This window comes from Bombina bombina, chromosome 1, assembly GCF_027579735.1.
Source record: "Bombina bombina isolate aBomBom1 chromosome 1, aBomBom1.pri, whole genome shotgun sequence".
In the NCBI taxonomy this organism is placed as follows: Eukaryota; Metazoa; Chordata; class Amphibia; order Anura; family Bombinatoridae; genus Bombina; species Bombina bombina.
The window spans coordinates 1,390,597,938-1,390,615,102 of NC_069499.1; the positions used below are offsets into that span (position 1 = coordinate 1,390,597,938).

A 17,165-nucleotide genomic window follows, 5' to 3' on the forward strand; every position below is an offset into this window, starting at 1 on the left:
AGAAATGTATTGTAATTACAAGGTGTTTACAAAGGTGTGAAGTCAGGATGCCCACGCAGTGTTATCTTAAAAACTGAGCCACGTGTCTCATTTGTGAGCCCTTAAAGGGGCATAAAACCAAAATTGTTCTTTCATGCTTTAGGTAGAACATACAATTTTACACAACTTTCCAGTTTACTTCTATTATCAAATTTGCTTAATTCTTTGATATAATTTGTTGAAGGAGCAGCAATGCACTACTGGTTTCTAACTGAACAAATGGGTGAGCCAATGACAGTCAGTATATTTATGCAGCCACCAATCAGCATCTAGAACCTAGGTTCTTTGCTGCTCCTGAGCTCACCTAGATAAACCTTTCTGCAAAGTATAACAAGAGAAGGAAGCAAATTAAATAATAGAAGTAAATTGGAAAGTTGTTAAAAAAAATAATTCTCTATCTAAATCCTGAATGTCTAATTATGACTTTACTGTCCCTTTAAGCTACCTATGCAGCTAGATTTACTGGTCTGCAATCACAGCAGGCACTTTACTGCATTTACTAAGCCGTGCTGAGAACTAAGTCCAAGCATAGCCTCAGCCAGATGAGTGGTACGATTGTGAGGACTGGTGGTTTCTTTGGGGGTTTATTGTTACGGATCTCAGACACTGACTTTTTTGTAGTGACTCATCAGTTCACCTCTCCTCATAATCTTTACTTTTCTAAATTACTTTTGCTCTATTATATGGTATTCCAGCGCCTTACGGTTTTTTTCTTCTTCATGTATATCTATTTATAAACAATTAAAAATAAAAATGGCAATGTACCTCCAAGTCTATGCAAATATGAATCGTGACATTTGTGGCCTGAGGATGTTCTATTATCTGTTACTAGATTGTATTTACTTCTGAAACTTGTTCCCCATTGCTGTTCCTCATAGGTGGTCTTTGCCAATGATGTTGTCTATCACACACCGAGGCACTGGCGTTGCAATGACAGCTGGTGAGTATGTACAGTGCAAATAGCAAACCTATGGACTATATATTTCTCTTGTAAGGTGTATCCAGTCCACGGATCATCCATTACTTTGTGGGATATTCTCCTTCCCAACAGGAACCTGCAAGAGGATCACCCACAGCAGAGCTGTCTATATAGCTCCTCCCCTAACTGCCACTCCCAGTCATTCTCTTGCAGCTCTCGACAAAAAAGGAAGTAGCTAGAGAGATGTGGTGTTTATTTAGTTTATCTTCAATCAAAAGTTTGTTATTTTCAAATGGTACCAGAGTTGTAATGTTTTAGCCTCAGGCAGAAAGTTGAAGAAGAGTCTGCCTGTGGTTTTTGATGATCTTAGCAGGTTGTAACTAAGATCCATTGCTGTTCTCACACATAACTGAAGAGATGAGGTAACTTCAGCTGGGGGAATGGCGTGCAGGGTCTCCTGCTATGAGGTATGTGCAGTTTAAATTTTTCTAGAGAAAAGAATATGCTAGAAAATGCTGTTAATACCGGATTTATGTAAGGTAAGCCTGATTACAGTGATTTAATAACGACTAGTATCATGCTTGCTGTAAAAGGTAATATTCTTATTACTTTCTCACATTACTGAAAATAAGATAACGTTTGCTGGAAGTGTTTAAACGTTTTTTTCTACATATTGGTGATAAAACTTTATTGGGGCCCAGTTTTTTCCACATGGCTGGCTAGATTTTGCCTAGGGATAGTTTTTTATGGCCCTCTCACTGTGAGTACAGGTTTTTGTGCCTTCAAAAGTTGTTGTATGGGCAGGTAGGGCCACAGCAGAGCTGTGACAATTTGTTGTGACTGTTAAAAAACGTTTATCGTTTTTTTGATCCGGTTTTGAAACTAAGGGGTTAATCATCCATTTGCAAGTGGGTGCAATGCTCTGTTAGTCTATTATACACACTGTAAAAATTTCGTAAGATTTACTGCTTTTTATCACTGTTTTTCAATTTCTGACAAAATTTGTTTCTCTTAAAGGCACAGTACCATTTTTATTTTTTGCTTGTTTACAGTTATCAAAGTGTTTTCCAAGCTTGCTGGTCTCATTGCTAGTCTGTTTAAACATGTCTGACATAGAGGAAACTCCTTGTTCATTATGTTTAGAAGCCATTGTGGAACCCCCTCTTAGAATGTGTATCAAATGTACTGATTTTACTTTAAGTTATAAAGATCATATTCTGTCTTTAAAGGATTTATCACCAGAGGAAATTGACAAGGGGGAAATTATGCCGACTAACTCGCCCCACGTGTCAGAACCTTTGACTCCCGCTCAAGTGGCGCCAAGTACATCTAGCGCGCCCATGGCGTTTACTTTACAAGTCATGGCGGCAGTTATGGATCATACCCTTACAGCGGTATTGTCCAAACTACCAGGGTTACAAGGAAAGCGAGACAGCTCTGGAACTAGAAAAAATACAGAGCTCTCTGACGCTTTAGTAGCTATGTCTGATATCCCCTCACAATATGCAGAAGCTGAGGCAGGAGAGCTTCTTTCTGTGGGGGATTTTTCTGACTCAGGGAAGATGCTTCAACCTCCGCGTGTTGCTCAGGGAGGTTTTAGCTACTCTGGATGACTGTGACACCATTATAGTGCCAGAGAAATTGTGTAGATTGGATAAACACTATGCAGTGCCTGTTTACACTGATGTTTTTCCAATACCTAAAAGGTTTTCAGAAATTATTACTAAGGAATGGGATAGACCAGGTGTACCGTTCTCTCCCCCTCCTATTTTTAAGAAAATGTTTCCAATAGATGCCGCTACACGGACTTATGGCAAACGGTCCCTAAGGTGGAGGGAGCAGTTTCTACCCTAGCTAAGCGTACAACTATTCCCGTCGAGGACAGTTGTGCTTTCCTAGATCCAATGGATAAAAAGTTAGAGGGTTACCTTAAGAAAATGTTTATTTAACAAGGTTTTATTCTCCAGCCTCTTGCATGCATTGCCCCGGTCACTGCTGCTGCGGCCTTCTGGTTTGAGTCTCTGGAAGAGGCCTTACAGGTAGAAACCCCATTGGATGATATACTTGACAAGCTTAAAGGCTTAAGCTAGCCAATTCATTTGTTTCTGACGCCCTTGTTCATTTAACCAAACTAACAGCTAAGAACTCAGGTTTTGCTATACAGGCGCGTAGGGCGCTATGGCTTAAATCCTGGTCAGCTGACGTTACTTCAAAGTCTAAGCTTCTCAACATTCCCTTCAAGGGGCAGACCCTATTCGGGCCTGGACTGAAGGAGATCATTTCTGATATTACTGGAGGAAAAGGTCATGCCCTTCCTCAGGATAGATCTAATAAATTAAGGACCAAACAAACTAATTTTCGTGCCTTTCGAAACTTTAAGACAAGAGCGGCATCAACTCCCTCTAATGCAAAACAAGAGGGAAAGTTTGCCCAGTCCAAACCGGTCTGGAGACCTAACCAGGCCTGGAACAAAGGTAAGCAGGCCAAGAAGCCTGCTGCTGCCTCTAAGACAGCATGAAAGATCAGCCCCCGATCCGGTAACGGATCTAGTAGGGGGCAGACTTTCTCTCTTCGCCCAGGCTTGGGCAAGAGATGTCCAGGATCCCTGGGCGTTGGAAATTGTGTGCCAGGGATATCTTCTGGACTTCAAAGCTTCTTCCCCAAAAGGAAGATTTCACCTCTCACAATTATCTGCAGACCAGATAAAGAGAGAGGCATTCTTACATTGTGTCCAAGACCTCCTAGTTATGGGAGTGATCCACCCAGTTCCAAAGGAGGAACAGGGGCAAAGCTTCTATTCAAATCTCTTTGTGGTTCCCAAGAAAGAGGGAACCTTCAGACCAATCTTAGATCTCAAGATCCTAAACAAATTTCTCAGGGTCCCATCTTTCAAGATGGAGACTATTCGAACCATCCTACCTATGATCCAGGAGGGTCAATACATGACTACCGTGGACTTAAAGGATGCTTATCTTCACATTCCGATACACAAAGATCATCATCGGTTTCTCAGGTTCGCCTTCCTAGACGGGCATTACCAGTTTGTGGCTGTTCCCTTTGGGTTAGCTATGGCACCAAGAATCTTTACGAAGGTTCTGGGGTCACTTCTGGCGGTCCTAAGGCCACGGGGCATAGCAGTAGCCCCTTATTTAGACGACATTCTGATACAGGCGTTGAATTTCCAAATTGCCAAGTCCCATACGGACATTGTTCTGGCATTCCTGAGGTCTCTTGGGTGAACAAAAAGAAGAGTTCTCTATCCCCTCTCACAAGAGTTTCCTTCCTGGGAACTCTGATAGATTCTGTAGAAATGAGGATTTACCTGACAGAGGACAGGTTGTCAAAACTTCTAAATTCCTGCCGTGTTCTTTATTATACTTCTCGCCCTTCGGTGGCTCAGTGTATGGAAGTAATCGGCTTAATGGTAGCGGCAATGGACATAGTTCCGTTTGCCCGCCTACATCTCAGACCGCTGCAACTCTGCATGCTCAGTCAGTGGAATGGGGATTACACAGATTTGTCCCCTCTACTAAATCTGGATCAAGAGACCAGGGATTCTCTTCTCTGGTGGCTATCTCGGGTCCATCTGTCCAAAGTTATGACCTTCCGCAGGCCAGATTGGACAATAATAACAACAGATGCCAGCCTTTTGGGCTGGGGTGCAGTCTGGAACTCTCTGAAGGCTCAGGGGTCGTGGACTCAGGAGGAGGCACTCCTTCCAATAAACATTCGGGAACTAAGAACGATATTCAATGCTCTTCAGGTTTCAAAGATAATTCAATGGGCAGATATTCACTCTTGCCATCTATCAGCTATCCATATCCCAGGAGTAGAGAACTGGAAGGCAGATTTTCTAAGTCGTCAGACTTTTCATCCGGGGGAGTGGGAGCTCCATCCGGAGGTGTTTGCACAGTTGATTCAACGTTGGGGCAAACCAGAACTGGATCTCATGGCGTCTCGCCAGAACGCCAAGCTTCCTTGTTACGGATCCAGGTCCAGGGATCCCAAGGCAGCGCTGATAGATGGTCTAGCAGCGCCTTGGTCCTTCAACCTGGCTTATGTGTTTCCACCGTTTCCTCTGCTCCCTCGTCTGATTGCCAAGATCAAACAGGAGAGAGCATCAGTAATTTTGATAGCACCTGCGTGGCCACGCAGGACTTGGTATGCAGATCTGGTGGACATGTCATCCTTTCCACCATGGACTCTGCCGCTGAGGCAGGACCTTCTACTTCAGGGTCCTTTCAACCATCCAAATCTAATTTCTCTGCGGCTGACTGCTTGGAGATTGAACGCTTGATTTTATCAAAGCGTGGTTTCTCCGAGTCGGTCATTGATACCTTAATACAGGCGCTAAAGCCTGTCACCAGGAAAATCTATCATAAGATATGGTGTAAATATCTTCATTGGTGTGAATCCAAGGGTTACTCATGGAGTAAAGTCAGGATTCCTAGGATATTATCTTTTCTCCAAGAAGGATTGGAGAAGGGTTTGTCAGCTAGTTCCTTAAAAGGACAGATTTCTGCTCTGTCTATTCTTTTGCACAAACGTCTGGCTGAGGTTCCAGACGTGCAGGTGTTTTGTCAGGCTTTAGTCGGAATCAAGCCTGTGTTTAAACCTGTTGCTCCGCCTTGGAGTTTAAATTTAGTTCTTAAGGTTCTTCAAGGGGTTCCGTTTGAACCTTTGCATTCCATAGATATTAAGCTCTTATCCTGGAAGGTTCTGTTTTTAGTAGCTATCTCCTCTGCTCGAAGAGTTTCGGAGTTATCTGCTTTACAATGTGATTCCCCTTATCTCATTTTTCATGCAGATAAGGTAGTGTTACGTACCAAACCTGGTTTTTTACCTAAGGTGGTATCTAATAAAAATATCAATCAGGAGATTGTACCGTCACTGTGTCCTAATCCTTCTTCAAAGAAGGAACGTCTTTTACACAATCTTGACGTGGTTCGTGCTTTAAAGTTTTATTTACAAGCTACTAAAGATTTTCGTCAAACATCTGCATTGTTTGTTGTCTACTCTGGACAGAGGAGAGGCCAAAAGGCTTTGGCAACCTTTCTTTCTTTTTGGCTAAGGAGTATAATACGCTTAGCTTATGAGACTGCTGGCCAGCAGCCTCCTGAAAGGATTACAGCTCATTCTACTAGAGCGGTAGCTTCCACATGGGCTTTTAAAAATGAGGCTTCTGTTGAACAGATTTGTAAGGCGGCGACTTGGTCTTCGCTTCATACTTATTCAAAGTTCTATAAATTTGATACTTTTGCTTCTTCAGAGGCTATTTTTGGGAGAAAGGTCTTGCAGGCAGTGGTGCCTTCCGTTTAAGCGCCTGCCTTGTCCCTCCCTTCATCCGTGTCCTATAGCTTTGGTATTGGTATCCCACAAGTAATGGATTATCCGTGGACTGGATACACCTTACAAGAGAAAACATAATTTATGCTTACCTGATAAGTTTATTTCTCTTGTGGTGTATCCAGTCCACGGCCCGCCCTGTCATTTTAAGGCAGGTGTTTTTTTTATTTTTAAACTACAGTCACCACTGCACCCTATAGTTTCTCCTTTCTCTTGCTTGTCTTTGGTCGAATGACTGGTAGTGGCAGTTAGGGGAGGATCTATATAGACAGCTCTGCTGTGCGTGATCCTCTTGCAGCTTCCTGTTGGGAAGGAGAATATCCCACAAGTAATGGATGATCCGTGGACTGGATACACCACAAGAGAAATAAATTTATCAGGTAAGCATAAATTATGTTTTTTAAATCTACATGTTAGAAGGAACAATGCAATAAAATTACATGGGTGTATAGACAAGTGTGAGACTTTTTTTTTTTTTTTCTTCATATGGATATGTACAGACTCAACTCTGTCTTCATATGTGCCCTATGACAAACATTTCATTTTAAATAGTAACATGGAGATCTAAAAATGTCACTGAGGTACATGTCTTAAACGGAAAAACTGGAAGGGTGAACCTTGTACTTAAAGGGATAGTCAAATCCAAAAAAACTTTAATGATTCAGATAGGGCATGTAATTTTAAACAACTTTCCAATTTTACTTTTATCACCAATTTTGCTTTGTTCTCTTGGTATTCTTAAATGAAAGCTAAACCTAGGAGGTTTATATGCTAATTTATTAGACTTTGAAGGCCGCCTCTAATCTAAATGCATTTTGATAGTTTTTCACCACTAGAGGGCATTAGTTCATGTGATTCATATAGATAACATTGAGCTCATGCTTGTTAATTTACCATGGAGCCAGCTCTGATTGGCTAAAATGCAAGTCTATCAAAAGAACTGAAATAAGGGGGCAGTCTGCTGAGGCTTAGATACAAGGTAATTACAGAGGTAAAATGTGTATAATTATAACTGTGTTGGTTATGCAAAACTGGGGAATTGGTAATTATGGGATTATCTATCTTTTAAAACAACAAAAATTCTGGTGTTGACTGTCCCTTTAATAAAAAAACATTATTATATATTACCAATGTTGTAAACACAGCAGAAAAATAGAGAGATGGTATGGAAATTATCTGCGCCTACAAAAGAAAGGGAATTTTTTATTAAATATGGCAAAAAATACTTATAATAGTTATACACACAAGAAAAAGATTACTTGACCTAAATGTATCCTGTGTAGAGGGAGAGTTATACTCCTACTTAAGACATTATCAAATGCAGCTATATCTGTTTTTGCTGTTGTGAATGCTGAGTATTTAAAGGGACGTTAAACATGAAATGCTAGGGATGTGCATTTGGCTTATTTTGGTGCTGGAATCAGAGTAAAAGTGAAACACAAATTTCTGTTGCACAGATATTTGTGTGTGTGTGTGTGGGAATTTATGGAATGTGTGTTTGTTTTTTTTGCCATTAAATTTTTTTTTGGCTACAAAGTCCATTTAACTGGATATAATCACAATACACAAGTGACAAATTCTTAATGCTCCTAGTCAAAAACTGGAAAAAACAGAATTTATGCTTACCTGATAAATTACTTTCTCCAACGGTGTGTCCGGTCCACGGCGTCATCCTTACTTGTGGGAATATCTCTTCCCCAACAGGAAATGGCAAAGAGTCCCAGCAAAGCTGGCCATATAGTCCCTCCTAGGCTCCGCCCACCCCAGTCATTCGACGGACAGGAGGAAAAAATAGGAGAAACCATATGGTACCGTGGTGACTGTAGTTAGAGAAAATAATTCATCAGACCTGATTAAAAAACCAGGGCGGGCCGTGGACCGGACACACCATTGGAGAAAGTAATTTATCAGGTAAGCATAAATTCTGTTTTCTCCAACATTGGTGTGTCCGGTCCACGGCGTCATCCTTACTTGTGGGAACCAATACCAAAGCTTTAGGACACGGATGAAGGGAGGGAGCAAATCAGGTTACCTAAACGGAAGGCACCACGGCTTGCAAAACCTTTCTCCCAAAAATAGCCTCCGAAGAAGCAAAAGTATCAAATTTGTAAAATTTGGCAAAAGTGTGCAGTGAAGACCAAGTCGCTGCCTTACATATCTGATCAACAGAAGCCTCGTTCTTGAAGGCCCATGTGGAAGCCACAGCCCTAGTGGAGTGAGCTGTGATTCTTTCAGAAGGCTGCCGTCCGGCAGTCTCGTAAGCCAATCGGATGATGCTTTTAAGCCAAAAGGAAAGAGAGGTAGAAGTCGCCTTTTGACCTCTCCTTTTACCAGAATAGACGACAAACAGAGAAGATGTTTGTCTGAAATATTTTGTAGCTTCTAAATAGAATTTTAGAGCACGGACTACGTCCAAATTGTGTAACAAACGTTCCTTCTTTGAAACTGGATTCGGACACAAAGAAGGTACAACTATCTCCTGCGTTAATATTTTTGTTAGAAACAACCTTTGGAAGAAAACCAGGCTTAGTACGCAAAACCACCTTATCTGCATGGAACACCAGATAGGGCGGAGAACACTTCAGAGCAGATAACTCTGAAACTCTTCTAGCAGAAGAAATAGCAACCAAAAACAAAACTTTCCAAGATAACAACTTAATATCTATGGAATGTAGAGGTTCAAACGGAACCCCTTGAAGAACTGAAAGAACTAGATTTAAACTCCAGGGAGGAGTCAAAGGTCTGTAAACAGGCTTGATCCTAACCAGAGCCTGAACAAATGCTTGAACATCTGGCATAGCTCCCAGTCGTTTGTGTAGTAAGACAGATAAAGCAGAAATCTGTCCCTTTAGAGAACTCGCAGATAATCCCTTATCCAAACCTTCTTGCAGAAAGGAAAGAATCTTAGGAATTTTTATCTTATTCCATGGGAATCCCTTGGATTCACACCAGCAGATATATCTTTTCCATATTTTATGGTAAATCTTTCTAGTTACCGGTTTTCTGGCCTGAACCAGAGTATCTATCACAGAATCTGAAAACCCACGCTTTGATAGAATCAAGCATTCAATCTCCAAGCCGTCAGCTGGAGGGAGACCAGATTTGGATGTTCGAATGGACCCTGAACAAGAAGGTCCTGTCTCAAAGGTAGCTTCCATGGTGGAACCGATGACATATTCACCAGGTCTGCATACCAAGTCCTGCGTGGCCACGCAGGAGCTGTCAAGATCACCGAGGCCCTCTCCTGTTTGATTCTGGCTACCAGCCTGGGAATGAGAGGAAACGGTGGAAACACATAAGCTAGGTTGAAGGTCCAAGGCGCTACTAGTGCATCCACTAGAGTCGCCTTGGGATCCCTGGATCTGGACCCGTAGCAAGGAACCTTGAAGTTCTGACGAGACGCCATCAGATCCATGTCTGGAATGCCCCATAATTGAGTCAACTGGGCAAAGATCTCCGGGTGGAGTTCCCACTCCCCCGGATGTAATGTCTGACGACTCAGATAATCCGCTTCCCAGTTTTCCACACCTGGGATGTGGATCGCAGATAGATGGCAGGAGTGATCCTCCGCCCATTGTATTATTTTGGTCACTTCTTTCATCGCCAGGGAACTCCTTGTTCCCCCCTGATGATTGATATACGCAACAGTCGTCATGTTGTCTGATTGGAATCTTATGAATCTGGCCTTTGCAAGCTGAGGCCAAGCCCTGAGAGCATTGAATATCGCTCTTAGTTACAGAATGTTTATCGGGAGAAGAGACTCTTCCCGAGACCATAGTCCCTGAGCTTTCAGGGATTCCCAGACCGCGCCCCAGCCCACTAGACTGGCGTCGGTCGTGACAATGACCCACTCTGGTCTGCGGAAGCTCATTCCCTGGGATAGGTGGTCCAGGGTTAGCCACCAACGGAGTGAATCTCTGGTCTTCTGATCTACTTGAATCGCTGGAGACAAGTCTGTATAGTCCCCATTCCACTGTTTCAGCATGCACAGTTGTAATGGTCTTAGATGAATTCGCGCAAAAAGAACTATGTCCATTGCTGCAACCATCAACCCTACTACTTCCATGCACTGAGCTATGGAAGGACGTGGAACAGAATGAAGAACTTGACAAGCGCTTAGAAGTTTTGACTTCCTGACATCTGTCAGAAAAATCCTCATTTCTAAGGAATCCATTATTGTTCCCAAGAAGGGAACTCTTGTCGACGGAGACAGAACTTTTTTCTATGTTCACCTTCCATCCGTGAGATCTGAGAAAGGCCAGAACGATGTCTGTATGAGCCTTTGCTTTTGAAAGGGACAACGCTTGTATTAGAATGTCGTCCAAGTATGGTACTACTGCAATGCCCCTCGGTCTTAGAACCGCTAGAAGGGACCCGAGTACCTTTGTGAAAATCCTTTGAGCAGTGGCTAATCCGAATGGGAGGGCCACAAACTGGTAATGTTTGTCCAGAAAGGCGAACCTTAGGAACTGATGATGTTCTTTGTGGATAGGAATATGTAGGTACGCATCCTTTAGATCCACGGTAGTCATAAATTGACCTTCCTGGATAGTGGGTAGAATCGTTCGAATGGTTTCCATTTTGAACGATGGTACCCTGAGAAATTTGTTTAGGATCTTTAAATCCAGAATTGGTCTGAAGGTTCCCTCTTTTTTGGGAACTACGAACAGATTTGAGTAAAATCCCATTCCTTGTTCCGTCATTGGAACTGGGTGTATCACTCCCATCTTTAACAGGTCTTCTACACAATGTAAGAACTCCTGTCTCTTTATTTGGTTTGAGGATAAGTGAGACATGTGGAACCTTCCCCTTGGGGGTAGTTCCTTGAATTCCAGAAGATAACCCTGAGAAACTATTTCTAGCGCCCAGGGATCCTGAACATCTCTTGCCTGAGCAAAGAGAGAGAGTCTGCCCCCCACTAGATCCGGTCCCGGATCGGGGGCTACTCCTTCATGCTGTTTTGTTAGCGGTAGCAGGCTTCTTGGCCTGCTTACCCTTGTTCCAGCCTTGCATCGGTTTCCAGGCTGGTTTGGACTGTGAGGCATTACCCTCTTGCTTAGAGGATGCAGAATTAAGAGGCCGGTCCGTTCCTGAAATTACGAAAGGAACGAAAATTAGACTTATTCTTGGCCTTGAAAGGCCTATCTTGTGGGAGGGCGTGGCCCTTTCCCCCAGTGATGTCTGAGATAATCTCTTTCAATTCTGGTCCAAAGAGAGTTTTACCCTTGAAGGGGATGTTAAGCAATTTTGTCTTGGATGATACATCCGCTGACCAAGATTTTAGCCAAAGCGCTCTGCGCGCCACAATTGCAAACCCTGAATTTTTCGCTGCTAATCTAGCTAATTGCAAAGCGGCATCTAAAATAAAAGAGTTAGCCAACTTAAGTGCGTGAACTCTGTCCATAACCTCCTCATATGGAGTCTCTCTACTGAGCGACTTTTCTAGTTCCTCGAACCAGAACCACGCTGCTGTAGTAACAGGAACAATGCACGAAATGGGTTGTAGAAGGTAACCTTGCTGTACAAAAATCTTTTTAAGCAAACCCTCCAATTTTTTATCCATAGGATCTTTGAAAGCACAATTATCCTCGATAGGAATAGTAGTGCGCTTGTTTAGAGTAGAAACTGCCCCCTCGACCTTAGGGACTGTCTGCCATAAGTCCTTTCTGGGGTCGACCATAGGAAATAATTTCTTAAATATAGGAGGGGGAACAAAAGGTATGCCGGGCTTCTCCCACTCCTTATTCACTATGTCCGCCACCCGCTTGGGTATAGGAAAAGCGTCGGGGTGCACCGGAACCTCTAGGAACTTGTCCATCTTGCATAATTTTTCTGGAATGACCAAATTGTCACAATCATCCAGAGTAGATAACACCTCCTTAAGCAGTGCGCGGAGGTGCTCTAATTTAAATTTAAATGTCACAACATCAGGTTCAGCCTGTTGAGAAATTTTTCCTGAATCTGAAATTTCCCCATCTGACAAAACCTCCCTCATGGCCCCTTCAGATTGGTGTGAGGGTATGACAGAACAATTATCATCAGCGCCCTCCTGCTCTTCAGTGTTTAAAACAGAGCAATCGCGCTTTCTCTGATATGCAGGCATTTTGGATAAAATATTTGCTATGGAGTTATCCATTACAGCCGTCAATTGTTGCATGGTAATAAGCATTGGCGCGCTAGAAGTACTAGGGGCCTCCTGCGTGGGCAAAACTGGTATAGACACAGAAGGAGATGATGTAGAACCATGTCTACTCCCTTCATCTGATGAATCATCTTGGGCAACTTCATTATCTGTGACAGTACTGTTTTTACATTGTTTGGACGCTATGACACAATTATCACACAATTTTGAAGGGGGAGACACATTGACTTTCATACATATAGAACATAGCTTATCTGAAGGCACAGACATGTTAAAGAGGCTTAAACTTGTCAATAAAGCACAAAAACCGTTTTAAAACAAAACCGTTACTGTCTCTTTAAATTTTAAACAGAGCACACTTTATTACTGAATATGTGAAAAAATATGAAGGAATTGTTCAAAATTTACCAAAATTTCACCACAGTGTCTTAAAGCATTAAAGGTATTGCACACCAATTTTCAGAGCTTTAACCCTTAAAATAACGAAACCGGAGCCGGTTACAGATTTAACCCCTATACAGTCCCAGCTACAGCCTTTGCTGTGACTTTACCAAGCCCAGAGGGGAATACGATACCAAATAATGCCTTCTAGGAAGTTTTCCAACTACTTTCAGGTCCTCACACATGCATCTGCATGTCATGCTCTCAAAAACAACTGTGCAGTAATGGCGCGAAAATGAGGCTCAGCCTACAACTGGGAAGGCCCTTCCTGACTGGAAAAGGTGTCTAACATAGTGCCTGACGTTAAAAAACGTTCCCCAAGTTTATAAGTGTGAAATATCAGCATAAACATGTATAAAATGTCCAAATAAAGCAATCGATTTAGCCCATAAAAGTGTCTTACCAGTTTTATAGCCCATATTAAGCCTTTTATTCTGTTTGAGACTAAGAAAATGGCTTACCGGTCCCCATGAGGGGAAATGACAGCCTTCCAGCATTACACAGTCTTGTTAGAAATATGGCTAGTCATACCTTAAGCAGAAAAGTCTGCTAACTGCTTCCCCCAACTGAAGTTACTTCATCTCAACAGTCCTATGTGGAAACAGCAATCGATTTTAGTTACTGTCTGCTAAAATCATCTTCCTCTCACAAACAGAAATCTTCATCCTTTTCTGTTTCAGACTAAATAGTACATACCAGCACTATTTTAAAATAACAAACTCTTGATAGTAGAATAAAAAAAACTACAACTAAACACCACATACTCTTAACCATCTCCGTTGAGATGTTGCCTGTGCAACGGCAAAGAGAATGACTGGGGTTGGCGGAGCCTAGGAGGGACTATATGGCCAGCTTTGCTGGGACTCTTTGCCATTTCCTGTTGGGGAAGAAATATTCCCACAAGTAAGGATGACGCCGTGGACCGGACACACCAATGTTGGAGAAATTATAACAAAAGGCATAGTTAGCTATAAATAAATTTGATTCACCTCAAAACGCTTTCTCCATATTACAAAATGTTACAATGGTTATTGGTCTTTGTGTGTTCTAAATCTACAAGTTTTAATGTTGTTGTATTTGGGTCAATATCTCTTACACTGCAGTTTTCATGAGATACAACTGGCCAATGAAGTTTCGGTCCTTCAGGCTCCTTAGTTCATGTATGTGGCTGCCGTCACATCCTCATTGATCTCATTGGTAATATCAGTACAGTAAAATGTCCTGCCCATGAACTCTTAACACAGCAGTTAATGCAGTAGAGAGCTGTGTACATATAACTTCAGACTGCACATTGTATACAGCACTCTGCTAGATATGAAGTGATTTCTTGAATTCTAAACTGTACATGCTCAAGAATTGGAACAAATTTGAGGTTGTTATAATGTATGCACGTGGATATATATATATATAGTTTGTTTAAGATACCCAATCTCTTATTTATGTATTGACACTATGATATTTGTGGAAAACGTCTCTAGCCATAAGTGGTGTACAACAGCTGACGAGTCAGACAGGAGTTCAGGACCAGCACACGAGTGCACCTGTAAGGGGTTTAATGTGTAGTTATCAGCAATTATTGGTTTATTTTATTTTTATTATAGAATGTTTGTTTAACTTTGTAGTACACACACAACTAGTTGAATAAATAGGCCCATAAAGCCTGGTCTACCGTTCCACTTATAATATTTCTTTAATGCATTACTTTTAAACCTTGAAAATGAAAGCTGTTATTGTATGTGTTTTGTTTCTTCGTTTGCTTCTATTTCATTGGTTGAATAGCATATCCTTCCTCCTTTTTTTTTTTTTTGTCATTTTGGAGACTCCATCTCCCTAACTGCACATACGGCTCTAGGTTAGGTCTAATAAGTCACCAGTATATTGGCACTGGTAAATATAACAACCTATTTTTCAGTAAAAATGTTTCAATTTTGTACATTAGTGTCATGTAACTAAATTGACAAGAATTTGCTCTGTTTTGTTCTAGGAGTCTCTCTATTCAGTTTGGCGGCTCTCACTCTTCCTGGAGACTATGCAACATATCTGGAGTTAATAAAATCGTTACATTTGGGGCCCGCCCTTATCTACTCCGCTAAGTTTGCAGTTGCTTTCCCTTTAATGTTCCACACCTGGAACGGAATCAGGCACTTGGTGAGTATTTTTGGTAGTTTGTATATCTGTTAGACAATTTGCATCCTGACCTAACACCAGTGCCTAGGACTAGCAGGTTACAAATCTGTGACATCTCTGCTTGAGCACAACTCACTAATCAGTGGCAGGAATATCTTCAAATCCTGGCCTATTTGGAGGCAGAGAGCAAATGTGTTTGTATTGAGAATGCTGCTTGTGACCAATCACTTTTATATCATTATTTTATTTAAATGATTTGTACCTATGGACAGCGCTGCAGAATATATTGGCACTTCATAAATAAAGTATAATAATAATAAATTGCAATGTGTTCTTTCTACAGGTGTGGGACATGGGTAAAGGATTTAAGATCCCTCAAGTATATCAGTCTGCGATCATCGTGCTGGCTCTTACCTTCATATCCACTGCCAGCATTGCTGCCATGTGAATTGGAAAGACTGAACATTAAGCAAATCTCTTTAACATTGAGAGCCCACATATTTCAATAGTACTTCTATAAGTTTGTTTTTGCCAAGACATGCAACCACTTCTTGCCCCCTCTAGATCTTTTAAACTTGTAAAACTAATCTTTGTGCAAAATTATATCAAAATTTACCATATGGGCCCTTGCTTTTCTCAGGCTGCCCCATAGTCCAAACCATTGACATTGTCAGTGTTTTGTGCGCAGCTGAAGGCCTTTACAGTTGTATAGGTTTGTTTATTTTTTTTCAGGTTTCTCTTGTTGCAGGTGTCATTTCTGTAGTAATTGGTTTTATGTAGCACCAATGTCTGTGTTTGTAACTGCAAGTAACTTTCCTAGTTTAGTTGTTCCCTTTGAATGCACTGGTAGATTGTGTACTTAGCTTTGCAGGAATTTAAAAAAAGGAAAATGTTTTGTTTGTAGATAGCATTTAGCTTCACATTTCCTATACCCCAAATTTCTGGATTATCTTGTCTGTGTGTATTGAGAAATTATATTGGGGAGAGATATATGTAGAGGGGGAGGGTGTTTGATTATGATTTAGCTAAACCTATGGTTGTTTGAGATACTAGTGCTTTAACCAGAAAAAACACTTTAATACCAGCTCACACCACCTGTTTATTTCCATTGTTTTTGGTTTCAAGATAATCACCCAAAATTTCTGTTAAATTAAGACTTCATTGGAGAGAAAAAAAACCATAAGATGCATTTGTTTGCTTCCTCCACCATAACATAACATGTGTTTCTGCTTTCTGGATTGGGACAATCAAGGCCTTTGTCTAATTTATTAGGGTAGGAAGAGCATGAAAATTCCAGTAGCTGCTGCAGCTTTTGTGTGGGAACCGTTAAAAGGGCAAATGGACTTCTCTGTTTGCCTTTGGTGCTGATGACAGGGTCAGATGGTTTTGATAAAGTAACCAACATGTATTTTCTATAGTTTGCTATACAAAAAGTACATTTTTTTTTCAAGAGATCATACTGTGGGAGTTTAATCCTATTAAAATTAATGTACAAGAAATGTTGTAGGGGTTAGAAGATTTCTAGATCTCAGAGACAGATGTAGTCAATATGTTTTACAGTCTACCAGCATATTTTTTTTATTAATACTTTGAGTGTTGGTGACTAATTGTTATCATCCTCATTGTTGTCCTGTAGTGAATTCATTTCACACTGTAAAGGGAAATCCAGAAACCTGTTAAATATTAAGGGAATGAACACAACAATTTGACCATAGTTTTAGTTATGTTATCAGTAATTCTTCTGCCGTCCTCAATGCTCATTCATACATTTTCAATTATTCAATATAAGTTGCACTATCTGTACAATGGAAATAATTTAGTCTAGAGGAATATTCCTGATTTTGGAGGAAAGCAGATATGTACAAGTAATGGCATCTATGGGGGCCTCTGTTCTTCAAGGGAAAATGTTTTGCCCCTGCTAATATTTGTGCAGAGCTAAATCCAAATTAAGGGCAAGTGACTTTTATAAGCATAAGAAATGGCTTTACTTTGTAATTAAACCAATTTTCTGTATAATTCATTAAAACTATATTATATAATACAAGTGTATTTGTTTTTTTATCCTAATATGATGAGAGCAACTGCTTTTGACCCTCCAACAGACACTTATTCTATTTTACTAATCATAAAAGATTATTGTATGTAGATGGA

The 17,165-nt window shown here is 41.1% G+C and overlaps 1 protein-coding gene across 2 annotated transcripts in view; it reads left to right on the plus strand.

The window, feature by feature from the left end:
* Positions 1–17,058, plus strand: part of SDHC (succinate dehydrogenase complex subunit C) — a 54,708-nt gene extending 37,650 nt beyond the window's left edge. For both annotated transcript variants that reach the window (XM_053704726.1, XM_053704734.1), the window contains exons 4-6: positions 918–979; positions 14,872–15,035; positions 15,358–17,058. In XM_053704726.1, the coding sequence (XP_053560701.1) occupies positions 918–979; positions 14,872–15,035; positions 15,358–15,462 (331 nt within the window). In that variant the 3' untranslated portion in view covers positions 15,463–17,058. The remainder of the gene's footprint in view (positions 1–917; positions 980–14,871; positions 15,036–15,357) is intronic.
* The last annotated feature ends 107 nt before the right edge of the window (positions 17,059–17,165 follow it).